Source organism: Equus caballus, chromosome 17, assembly GCF_041296265.1.
Source record: "Equus caballus isolate H_3958 breed thoroughbred chromosome 17, TB-T2T, whole genome shotgun sequence".
Classification (NCBI taxonomy): domain Eukaryota; kingdom Metazoa; phylum Chordata; class Mammalia; order Perissodactyla; family Equidae; genus Equus; species Equus caballus.
Window position 1 is genome coordinate 34,783,691 of NC_091700.1, and position 13,310 is coordinate 34,797,000.

Genomic DNA, 13,310 nt, shown 5'->3' on the forward strand with positions numbered 1-13,310 from the left:
CTCAGAAGAAAGCATGTAGTCTTCCTCTCAAATTAAAAAAAAAAGAAAATGAGATTGTCCTCGATATCTTGATTGTGTCTTAAGAGTTCTTTTACTACAGATGAGTGGAACTTCATGGAGTTGCACAGACCTTTCAGTGTCAATGGTCTTTCTCCATTTCTCAGCACAAGACATTTTCTGTCATCTCCTTACACCCAGACACTCCTGAAATTTCTCTAATAAGGTGCCAAAAACATTGTTCTGAGACAACCAGCTGCTAGACACATGGCAGGGCTCTCTGACATGTCATCACAAGGGAATTCTAAATAGTCTTCAACTGTGATAATCTTGACATTGCTTTGAGGAGTCTAACCTGCTGTCAATGAAACCTGTATTTAATTGACCCAGCATAGGTGTCACCTAAAAATCTTACATATATATATGAGATTATACTCATCAATTTTTCCAATACAGTCTGTGTAAACTATGCTTATAATTATGTGCACAATATTTACTGCTATTCATATCAAGAAACTCTGAAAAGCTCATGATTGAGCAACATATATAGATACAGATATCTTAAAGTTGCTGGTATTATCCCCTTTTTAGTATTTCATTGCATCTAACTGCTCCACAAAATAGGCAGAGCAAAATTTCAAAGATAAGGAAATCAAAACACTTAAAGTTAAGTGATTTGCTCAAGGCTGAAACATTGGCAAGTGCCTAAGTGAAGACTGGGATCCAATTCTTCTCGCTTCTGTTCCACTGTTCTTTCCACTAAACCATATTTTCTGGAATGCCATTTTCCTTAAGGAAATTTCTGCTCTCGTTCATCTGTACATTTACAGGCATACCTCGTTTTATTGCACTTCCCCGTATTGAACTTTGCAGATACTGAGTTTTTTACAAGACCCTCCACCAGCTAAATGATTACGACTCTGAAAGCTCAGATGATGGTTAGCATTTTTTAGCACTAAAGTATTTTTTAATTAAGATACGTATGTTGTTTTTTTAGACACAATGCTATTGCACACTTCCCAGACCACCGTATGGTATACAGATAACTTTTATATGCACTGAGAAACCAAAAAATTCGTGACTCACTTTCTTGTGATATTCTCTTTATTGCGGTGGTCTGGAACTGAACCTGCAAGATCTCTGAGGTATACCTGTACTTGTTTTTTCAGTGCCTAAGATGCAATTCAAAGAACGAGTATATACTGGAAATGAAAATGATGGGCAGATAGTTGCAATGATCCACAGGAGTGGAGATGTCCAGTACAGGTCTTCAGTGAGATGCTACACGCGACAGGGGTCTGCACAAGTGATGATGGACTTTGAAGAACGCCCAAATACTGATATCTCAATCATCACATTCCTCCCTGGTAAGTTTGGGCTTTAAATTTTTATTTGGAGTTTGAGGAGGCCAACTTTTTGGTGAGAAATGTATATTAGGGAAATACAAGTTTTTGATTCAACAAGCTCATGACATGGCTCTATGTGCACTAACTGATCATAAGGTAAGGTAGATTGTAACAGGTTGAATAAATGTCCTTTTATCAACTTATTGATTAGTTTCCAGTGATGTGCTATATTGTTTATTCAAAACTTATTCAGTGGAGGTGGCCGGCCCTGTGGCATAGTAGTTAAGTTTGCACACTCTGCTTCAGTGGCCTGGGGTTCACAAGTTTGGATCCCAGTCATGGACCTGTATACCTCTCATGAAGCCATGTTGTGGCAGCATCCCACATACAAAACAGAGGAAGACTGGCACAGATGTTAGTTCAATGACAACTTTCAAGCAAAAAGAGGAAGATTGGCAACAGATGTTAGCTCAGGGCCAATCTTCCTCACCCCTAAAAAAAAAAAAAACTTATTCAGTGGGTAAGGGCATATCAAATGTATAGATTTCACAGTGCTCAGAGATAGTGTTCAAATGACAGAAATGGAAGGATATAGATGTCACACTTTAGCATGTATCCAGAGTCTTAAAATGTTTGATGACTTTGATCCAATAATTGTATTAGAAACTAGGACTGTGGCCAAATTAAGAATGACCAACCAGCACAGGCCTTCTAAATTTGCTTCCTGATCATAATGCTAGAAATTCATAAACAAAACTGGCATTTGCTTTTTTTCCCTTTGCTTTCTAAGATGAGTGACAGAACTTAAAGACAGACATTGAAGAAATTCCCTGTATAAATAGGGACCTGTTGTTGCATATGTTCAAACATGGTAGTCATTCATTCAGTAAATATTTATTAAAGGCTTACTACATGCCAGACAGTGTTCTCTGCACCGTTGATAGAGCAGGGAAAGCAATATCCTTGCCCTTGTGGCGCTCACATCTAATTGCAGATGTATCCTTTTTGGCCTATGGGATATGATTGGCCTGTTGTCGTTATTATTGTTCCAGGTGAGACAGAGAAGCCTTGTATCCTTGAGCTGATGGACGACTCACTGTATGAGGAGGTAGAGGAACTCCGCCTGGTTCTCGGCACCCCACAGAGCAGCTCTCCCTTTGGGGCTGCAGTTGGTGAACAAAATGAAACTCTGATAAGGATCCGAGATGATGCTGATAGTAAGAAATCATTTCTTGTGCTCAACTGTAAATTGGGAACTGAAATCCATCTATGTTAAAGTTTTAGATGGCTCAGAAAATAACCCCTTCTTTCTGTCTAGGGTTTTAAAGTACTTGAGAAATAGGAAAAAGATTAAACCAAATGGTGAATGAAATAAACCATCAAAACTGGAAGTTGATGTTGGAGAATGTGGTTTATATCTAAAGTCTGAATCCCAGGCATTCATACTTGCCCTGCCCTCCTCACACACCTCGGGTGCAGTTAGTCCCAAGCCAACAGTGTCCTCCCTCCCCTCCCACTCTCCGTAGCTCACTCCCATGAAATTGTTGGCATATGGAGACTACCCAGAGCACGTGCTCTTTGGGAGCTAGTTAACTCCCAAGGAAGGAGGTGGGCTATTCGTGCTCAGTTTCACCTAACTCACCAGTAATATTGGGTGAGGGGACAGAGAGAAGCCAGGACTGTAATATAATTAAGCTCCCCCCATATGGAAGAAACATAAATGAAGAAAAAGCATTCCCCTTACAATTTAATTTGTCCGTATTTCCCACAATTGTAGAGACAATTATTAAGTTTGGAGAAACGAAATTTAGCGTCAGCGAACCCAAAGAACCAGGACAGTCGGTGATTATAAAAATTCCAGTGATTCGCCAAGGAGACACCTCGAAGGTTTCCACGGTGAGAGTCCACACCAAGGACGGCTCAGCCACCTCTGGAGAAGACTATCACCCTGTCTCAGAAGGTACGGGGGCTCCCAGGCCTGTCTCCAGATGGGTCATGTTCATACTGCGTGCTGGCGCCCTTGAAAAAAAGAAGAGAAATATCCAATTGAGATGAAAATAGACATACTCCTTCAATTTAATCTCCTTCAGAAAAACAAAGACAATGAAATTTATTTCCAGGATTTTCTTTTGTGACTTAAAAGGTATATGTATTAGGGAAATTTTGAGTAGATGGGCTAGGTGATCTCTGTTTTGAATCTGCTTTAATGTTCAATGGGTTTTACTTCATTATGGTAATCAGATATTAGATAATAACTTTCCTGGAATATTCTATTACATTGAAAATGTGTGTGATAGCTGAGATGATAGTCTGTTTTAGTTTATAGAACACCAATAATTTAAAACTTCAGGCTAGAAAACTTTTTATTAGTGGAGGGCACTAGAAGAGGGGTGAAATAGCAACTACTGAGACATGAATTCTCTGGGCCTTAGAAGCCCATTACAGATGCCTTTCATCTGTGCATCTCCTTCTTCAAGTTGTTGGACCATTTCACCACTTACTTTTGAAATTTTGTTTTATTGAGGTCATAATAGTTTGTAATATTGTGAAATTTCAGTTGTACATGATTATTTGTCAGTCACATATATATGTGCCCTTTACCCCTTATGCCCAGCCCTCAAACCCCTTCCCCTCTGGTAACCACTAATCTGTTCTCTTTGTTCACTTGTTTGTTTATCTTCCACATACGAATGAAATCATACAGTGTTTGTCATTCTCTGTCTGGCTTATTTCGCTTAACGTCATACCCGCAAGGTGCATCCAGTTGTTGCGAATGGAATGACTTTGTCTTTTTTTATGGCTGAGTGGTATTCCATTGTATACATGTATCGCATCTTTATCCAGTCATCAGTTGATGGGCACTTGGGTTGCCTCCATGTCTTGGCTATTGTGAATAATGCTGCAATGAACATAGGAGTGCATAAGTCTCTTTGAATTGTTCATTTCAAGTTCTTTGGATAATACGGTATTTCTATTTTTAATTTTTTGAGAAATCTCCATACTGTTTTCCATACTGGTAGCACCAATTTCCATTCCCACCAGCAGTGTATGAGGGTTCCTTTTTCTGTACATCCTCTCCAACTTTTGTTGTTTTTGTCTTGGTAATTATAGCATTTTAATGGGCATAAGGTGATATCTCATTGTAGTTTTGATTTTCATTTCCCTAATGATTAGTGATGTTTAACATTGTTTCCTGTGCCTGTTGGCTGTCTGTATATCTTCCCTGGAAAAATGTCTGTTCGTATCCTCTGCCCATTTTTTGATGAGGCTGCTTGGTTTTTGTTAAGTTGTATGAGTTCTTTGTATATTTTGGAGATTAACCACTTCTCATATATATGATTTGCAAATATTTTCTCCCAGTTGGTATGCTGTCTTTTCTTTTTGTTCATGATTTCCTTTGCCTTGCAGAAGCTCTTTAGTCTGATGAAGTTGCATTCGTTTATTTTTTCTTTTGTGTCCCATACCTGCGTAGACACGGTATTCGAAAAGATCCTTCTAAGACAGATGTCAGAGAGTGTACTGCCTAAGCTTTCTTTTAGAGGTTTTATGGTTTCACATCTTACCTTCAAGGCTTTAATCCGCTTTGAGTTAATTTTTGTGTATGGCAAAAGATAATGGTCTACTTTCATTCTTCTGCATGTGGCTGTCCAGTTTCCCAGCACCATTTATTGAAGAGAACTTCCTTTCTCCATTGTACATTCTTAGTTCCTTTGTTGAAGATTAGCTGTCTGTAGATGTGTGGTTTTATTTCTGGGCTTACTGTTCTGTTCCATTGATCTGAACAGAACAGAACAGTGTGCGTGTTTTTGTGCCAGTACCATGCTGTTTTGATTGCTATGGCTTTGTAGTATATTTTGAAGTCAAGGATTATGATGCCTCCAGCTTTGTTCTTTTTTCTCAGGATTGCTTTAGCTATTCAGGGTCTTTTGTTGCTGCATATGAATTTTAGGATTTTTTGTTCTATTTCTGTGAAGAATGTCATTGGGATTCTGATTGATATTGCATTGAATCTATAGTTTGCTTTAGGTAATATGGACATTTTAACTATGTTTATTCTTCCAATCCATGTGCATGGAATATCTTTCCATTACTTTATGTCATCATCGATTTCTTTCAATAATGTCTTCTAATTTTCATTGTATAAATCTTTCACCTCCTTGGCTAAATTTATTCCTAGATATTTTATTCTTTTTGTTGTGATTATAAATGAGATTGTATTCTAGAGTCCTCTTTCTGTTAGTTTGTTATTCTAGAGTTTTCTTTCTCTTAGTTTGTTATTAGAGTATAGAAATGCAACTAATTTTTATAAGTTGATTTTGTACCCTGCAACTTTTCTGTAGTTGTTGATTATATCTAATAGTTTTCTGATTGGATTCTTTAGGGTTTTCTGTTATAAAATCATGTCATCTGCAAACAGTGAGAGTTTCACTTCTTCCTTGGCGATTTTGATACCTTTTAGTTCTTTTTCTTGCCTAGTTGCTCTGGTCAAAACCTCCAGTACTATATTGAATAAGAGTGGTGAGAGTGGGCACCCTAGTTTTGTTCCTGTTCTCAGAAGGATGGCTTTCAGTTTTCCCTCATTGAGTACAATATTGGCTATGGGTTTGTCACACATGACCTTTATTTTGTTGAGGTATTTTTCTTCTATATGCATTTTGTTGAGAGTTTTTATCATAAATTGATGTTGGATCTTGTCAAAAGCTTTCTCTGCATCTATTGAGATGATCATGTGGTTTTTTATCCCTCACTTTGTTAATATGGTGTATCACATTGATTGATTCTCAGATGTTGAACTATCCCTGCATCCCTGGTATAAACCCCTCTTGATCATGGTCTATGATCCTTTTAATGTATTGCTGTATTCTGTTTGCCAATATTTTGCTAAGGATTTTTGCATCTATGTTCGTCGGTGATATTGGCCTGTAATTTTCCTTCTTTGTGTTTTCCTGGTCTGGCTTTGCGATCAGGGTGATGTTGACCTCATAAGATGTGTTAGGAAGAGTTCTGTCTTCTTCAACTTTTTGGAATAGTTTGAAAAGGATAGGTACTAAATATTCTTTGAATGTATGGTAGAATTCTTCAGAGAAGCCATCTAGTCTTGGGTTTTTATTTTTGGGGAGGTTTTTGATTACTGTTTCAATCTCTTTACTTGTGATTGGTTTATTCAAATTCTCTATTTCTTTTTGGTTCAGTTTTGGGAGGTTGTTTGAGTCTAAGAATTTATCCATTTCTTCTAGATTGTCCAATTTGTGAACATATAGTTTTTCATAGTATTCCCTCTAATCTTTTGTAATTCTGTGGCATCTGTTGTAATTTATCCTCTTTCGTTTCTAATTTTATTTATTTAAGCTTTCTCTCTTTTTTTCTTAGTGAGTCTTGCTAAGGGTTTGTCAATTTTGTTCATCTTCTGAAAGAAACTGCCCTTAGTTTCCTTGATCCTTTTTACTATTTTTTTGTTTCAATTTCATTTATTTCTTCTCTAATTTTTATTATTTCCCTACTTCTGCTGATTGTGGGCTGTGTTTGTTCTTCTTTTTCTAGTTCGGTTAGGTGTAGTTGAAGATTGCTTATTTGAGATGTTTCTTGTTTGTTAAGGTGGGCCTGTATTGCTATGAAATTCCCTCTTACAACCACTTTTGCTGCATCTCATATGAGGTAGTATGGTGTATTTTCATTTTCATTTGTCTCCAGATATTTTTTGATTTCTCTTTTAATTTCTTCAATGTTCCATTGGTTGTTTGCTAGCATGTTGTTTAGTCTCCACATATTTGTCACTTTCCCAACTTTTTTCTTGTACTTAATTTCTAGTTTCATAGCATTATGGTCAGAAAAGATGCTTGATATGATTTCAATCTTCTTAAATTTAGTGAGGCTTGCTTTGTTTCCCAAAATATGGTCTATCTTTGAGAATGTTCCACGTGCACTTGAGAAAAATGTATATTCTGCTGTTTTTGGATAGAGTGTTCTATACATATCTAAGTCCATTTGGTCTAGGTTTTCATTTAATTCCACTACTTCCTTGTTGGCTTTCTGTCTGGATGATCTATTCATTGATGTAAGTGGGGTGTTGAGGTCCCCTGCTATTAGTGTGTTGCTGTTAATCTCTCTTTTTAGGTCTGTTAGTAGTTGCTTTATGTACTTTGGTACTCCTGTGTTAGGTGCACATATTTTATAAGTGTTATGTCCTCTTGATGGAGGATCCCTTTTATCATTATATACTGCCCCTCTTTGTCTCTCATTGCCTTTTTTATCTTAAAGTCTACTTTGTCTGATATAAGTATGGCAACACTTGCTTTCTTTTGTTTGCCATTAGCTTGGAGTATTGTCATCCATCCTTTCACTCTGAGCCTGTGTTGTCATTAGAGCTGAGATGTGTTTCCTGGAAGCAGCATATAGTGGGGTCTTGTTTTTTAATCTGTCCAGCCACTCTGTGTCTTTTGATTGGAGAATTCAATCCATTTACATTTGGAGTGATTATTGATATATGAGGGCTTAATACTGCCATTTCATCACCTATTTTCCAGTTGTTCTGTATTTCCCTTGTTTCTTGTCCCGTATATTTCTGACTGCCAGTTCAGTTTGGTGGTTCTCTATGATGGTTTCCTCCATTTTCTCTTTATTTATCATTTGTATCTCTGTTCTGATTTTTTGTTTAGTGGTTACCATGAGGTTTGTATAATAGAATTTGTACATGAGATGGTCCATTTTCTGATAACGTCTTATTTCCTTAGTCTAAACAGGTTCCATCCATTTCTTCTTCCCCATCTACGTTATTGTTGTCACAACTTATTCCATTTTGTGTTGTGAGCTTGTGATTAAAATGATGTGTTTATAAGGGTTTTTTTTTATGCTTTCATTCCCTTTGTCTTTAATGTTATAATTAAGTGTTTACTAACCTGTTCTGATAGAAAGCTGCAATTTTCTGAATCTTTCTGTCTATTTACCCCTTTGCTCACAGCCTTGTAAATCTTCCTCTTTTTTTTTCCAGTTATGAGGGCCTTCTTGATCATTGCTTGTAGGGAGGGAATCTTGTGGCAGTGAACTCCCTCAGCTTTTGTTTATCTGGGAAAGTTTTCATTTCTCCATTGTAGCTGAAGGATATTTTCACTGGGTAGAGTATTCTTGGCTGAAAGTTTTTGTCTTTCAGAATTTTCAATATATCATTGCACTCTCTCCTAGCCTGTAATGTTTCTGCTGAGAAATCTGCTGGAAACCTGAGAGGGGTTCCATTGTAGGTTATTTTCTTCTGCTTTGCTGCCCTTAATATTTTTTCTTTGTCATTTACTTTTGCCAGTTTTACTAATATATGCCTTAGAGAAGGTCTTTTTACATTGATGTAATTAAGGGTTCTATTAGGTTCATTTACTTGTAATTCTAGCTTCTTCCCCAGGTTTGGGAAGTTCTCAGCTATTATTTCTTTGAACAAGGTCTCTGCTCCTTTCTCCCTAAATTCTCCCTCTGAAATACCTATAATGCTTATGTTGCATTTCCTAATTGAGTGAGGTATTTCTAAGAGAATTTCTTCATTTCTTTTTAGTCTTAGTTCTCTCTCCTCCTCCATTTGGAGCATTTCTATATTTTTATCCTCTAAATTGGTAATTCTGTCCTCTATAGTATCAGCTCTGTTATTTAAGGACTCCAGATTTTTCTTTATCTCATTCATTTGGCTTTTCATCTTCAACATTTCTGCTTGTTTTTTTTTTTTTATAGTTTCCATCTCCTTTGTGAAGAATTTCCTCTGTTCATTAATTTTATTCCTGATATCATTGAAGTGTCCTTCTGAGTTTGCTTGTAACTCATTGGGTTTTTTATAATAGCTATTTTGAATTCTCTGTCATTTAGATTGTAAATTTCTGTGACTTCATGATTGATTTCTGAGTACTTGTCATTGTCCTTCTGGTCTGGAACATTAATATACCTCTTCATACTATTTGATGGGGTGGATGTGTGCTGCTGCATAGTGCTAGTGTCTGGTCTCAGATTCCACCTGTTGCCACTTGGTGGGGGGTAGGAGGTGCTGTGTATTCTGAGCCTGCCATGATCCCTGGCAGCTGTGCCTGTCCTTTGGAAACTGTGTTGACGGGACTCACTTGCGTTTGCCTGCTGGCTGTCAATGCTTCACACAGATAGGCACACAGGTGCTCTGGCTGGGCTTTCTTGGTCTGGTCGACCAGCTGAGCTGTTCGACAGGTGGGGGGAGGGGCACTTTCTTTCTCATGTATGATCCCAGAGGTGCTTCTGCTCTGCATTCATTGTCTGCCTTCCTGGGGTGCTCGGCTTGGTGAAGACACCCCTGAAATTGCTTGTCCTCCTTGGTGTGGAGCATTCCCACTGGCTGAGAGGCAGATCCAAGAATGAGGGCATTCCCACAGAGGGCTGCCCTTTCCCCCTCTCCTCTCAGAGTCATATGTGGTCCCATGTCCCAGATCACTGCCATTCAAGGAGGGAAAGGAGATTCCCTTTCCTCCTTACACTGCCTTCCTGGGAGTCCAGCACCTCCACTATCAGACATATGACTGCATAGATCTCTCAGACATCTATTGTGTTTTGTGAATGTCCTTTGTTGGTTTATGACGGTCCTTTTCATTGTATCTTTGAGGGAGAGTCTAGAGAAGAGCTCACTGCCATGATGCTGAAGTCACTTCTCCTCACCACTTACTTTTAAGAGTAATGAAAACAAATCAGATCTTCTCTCTGTCTATGAATTATTGGCTGACAGAATAGACATAAATTGATGTTCAAAATTAAGTTTATGAATTATTTGGAGTTCTACTTACCTCTTTGCTTCTAGCTTCCTACCTCTCACTACCAACAATCATTAGTTCCTGATGATCACAGAGCTTTAGGCATTCTTCTTGATCTCCTAACTTGTGAACAAAATTTAGAAAGTCACTGATAGTTATTACTGAATCAGTAATAAATTCAATGAGACAATAGAAAAAAGTAGTGTCTTCTACCAAGGAGCTTGTATTTTCTATGCATATATGGCAAAAATTTGATAAACTACTATACAGCTTCAAAGTTATCCTCAGGTTATTCTCTATGTAAAGAATGATAATATGTTTGAAATAAATCACATACAGTCAAAAAAGAGAAGAAAAAAACCCTGATTAGCTACTAAAGTATAAAATCAAAAATAAGTCTTTCTATAATGAGTAGGTTTGACATGAAGGAAACACCTTCTAAATATGGACAATATGACCATTAACAGAAATTTTTTTTAGAAATAAAACAATTCCTTTTGCTAAAACAGAAATAAAGTTATATCTATGTAGTAAACCAACAAATGAAGTTTAAAAAGTTAAATAACATTAAATCAATCTATGTCTCTTTTATCCCATAAATGTCAACATGCTGTTTATAATAAAAATTTAGTAATCTTTTCTGAAGCATATTCTAATTTCTTCTTTTATGGTCTAAACTGAGGTAAGTCCTTTGCAAATAAACAGAAAAAATTAAATACAGAATGGAAGTTAAAATCTATTTTGTGCTAAAACTTTCTAAAATGACAAAGACTAAAGTGATTGGGAAAACGTAACCATCTATCATCTAGCAAGTGTACTTTAAGAAAACAATAATTTAAGAATTTACAATAAATTCTTAACTTTTTAACTTCTTAGAGATTGGGTTTGTATAATTCAGAGGGTTACAAAGCTAGAACGCTTACAGGGTTAAGACAAGCATTGAAAATGGGTGAAGTAGGGTGAAGGGAGGGTGAAGTGAGGGAAAAATGGAGTGATGGAAATGTTATTGAACTGGAAAGTCCATTTGCTGCTGAGAAAAGACTCTTCTCATAGCCAGCTGACCACAGCCAGTTGCTAGGCAGAAAAATGAAATAGAACTAAAAAAAAATATGTATTTTCCTATGAAATCCCCAGATTTTTAAATGTTAGAAACTAATTTTTAATACATCACACAGGTCAAAGCAAACAAAGTGGTGGGCCAGATGATCAGCCACTTTCATCCTCTGGAACAAGAACCATAAGCTCTCTCAGGGTATGAGAAACCCCAGACTGTAGAATGTGCTAAGGCTAATGTGGATCATGGCTGTATCTAGAAACAGAACAAATTTTAAAGATGAATCTGGCTTACTTTTTCATAATTGACAATAAAAAATAGAAGTAGGAAAAGAAAAATACATTGGAGATACATTTTCTTCTGCCACATTTTAAAAGATTTGTAATTTAGAATTATAATGTTGGAACTGCAATCACATCAGAAAGCAGCATCTGTTATCTTCTCTAATTGGAATGATTATTCATTATATTCTTTATTTCTCTTCTGAGGTGGTTTCTCAAAAGGTATGGTAAAACCAACAAAATAGTTTATCTAAGTTTCATAGTGTGGTCAGCTGTTTACTCATAAGTTCAACAAAATCAATTAATTTTTAATGTTTTATTAATTTTGAAATTGGTGGTCAAAAATAGCATTCTTATAGTTGGATTTTGTTTTTGTGACAATGAAGCAATTCTTTCTAGTGAGGAGGGACAAGGGTGTGAGAAAAAATACCACTAACATTTATCTAAAAAAAGATTTCTAAGTTTTCGAGATTAACATCAGCAGCAAAAAGAAGTCTTTTAAAAATATAATTTAATATGATATTAAAAATCTCAACAATTTTATATCCAGCTTTTCTAGATATAATGTAAATACTATTCACACTTGCTAATACCTATGATCATATTTGTTTGCCTTGTGTCCTATTGGTTTGGAAATTCTGGGAAATGAGAGGCAATTTCATCTGTTTATGTCCTGATATTAGACCTGTTGATTTTCCATTCCATAACTCAGCATTTTTTAAAACTGTGGATCAAGAAGTCAGTTTAGTAGCCTCTGATTAGAATTTTCTTCTGGATAAAATGGAATAGAATAGAAAATGTTAGAGAGCAATGAATATAGTAAGAATAAGTGATATGTTTAAACTTTTTATTCCACTTGGTTCACACACACACAAATATACTGGGCCGCAATGTAAAATGTATTTCTCATTATGAGCCTTTGTCAAAAAAGCTTGACAAAAACTTCTCATATTCACATGTAAAAGATTTACATGTGATTTTGCATTTATAGAAATTGAATTTAAAGAAGGAGAAACCCAGCACATTGTTGAAATTGAAGTAATCTTCGATGGGGTAAGAGAGATGAGAGAGGCCTTCACTGTTCATCTAAAACCTGATGAAAATATGATAGCAGAGACGCAGGTAAGTAATAAAATGTGGATATAAATTCGTGGCCAGCATTTCATTAAGGATAATGCATATAAGCATCACATAGTGTACAATAAAGTAATGGGACTTTGGACAAGCTTTATATAGAGGAGATGCACAGAATCCCTTTTCACCTCCTAAATAAATTTTCTTCCAATTAGATCATAATCAAGAAATTCTTATCTCTTTCTTTGAAAACTCTTGTTGATAGAAACCCCAAAACTATAGTCACTGAGCCCCACACCAGCCCACTTACCCTCCCCGTGTCTCAGTAACAATTGAATTTGAGATTAACCTCCAGTGAGAAAGCATCATCTCAGCACAAAGATGAGACAATTAATTCAGTACTACAACTCATTAAAACACACATTTTAACTCACAAAGCTTAGCTTGCTAACCCTTAAAATTCCCACTTGTTAAATTCCCAATTTAATAAAGCTACTCATCCTAGCTTTATTAAATTGATGTCCAGAACCTCAATGACCAAAATGCTACAGTCCTAACACTTTTTTCTGTTTCTTTAATTTATATTGTATCAGCAAACAAATTTTCTTCAAGATAAACATAGTTTTCACAGAATTGTGACCTTTAAACCTAAAGTAACTTTTAAAACTAAAGTCTTAATTACATAAAAAATGTCTTTTATTGTTGCTTTTATGGAGCATTGTATTAAACTCTTTTGGGCGAAAGGAACACATAAAAGCTCCTTTTAAGAATTTACATGGAAATAGATTTGGAAACTGTGATATTTAGTTGGATA

The 13,310-nt window shown here is 36.2% G+C and overlaps 1 protein-coding gene across 1 annotated transcript in view; it reads left to right on the forward strand.

Moving 5' to 3' along the window:
• FREM2 (FRAS1 related extracellular matrix 2) overlaps positions 1 to 13,310 on the forward strand; it is a 169,549-nt gene that overhangs the window by 125,423 nt on the left and 30,816 nt on the right. The window contains exons 9-12 of the mRNA XM_001915694.6: positions 1,167 to 1,364; positions 2,396 to 2,560; positions 3,121 to 3,303; positions 12,414 to 12,544. Coding sequence (XP_001915729.4) covers positions 1,167 to 1,364; positions 2,396 to 2,560; positions 3,121 to 3,303; positions 12,414 to 12,544 — 677 coding nt within the window. The remainder of the gene's footprint in view (positions 1 to 1,166; positions 1,365 to 2,395; positions 2,561 to 3,120; positions 3,304 to 12,413; positions 12,545 to 13,310) is intronic.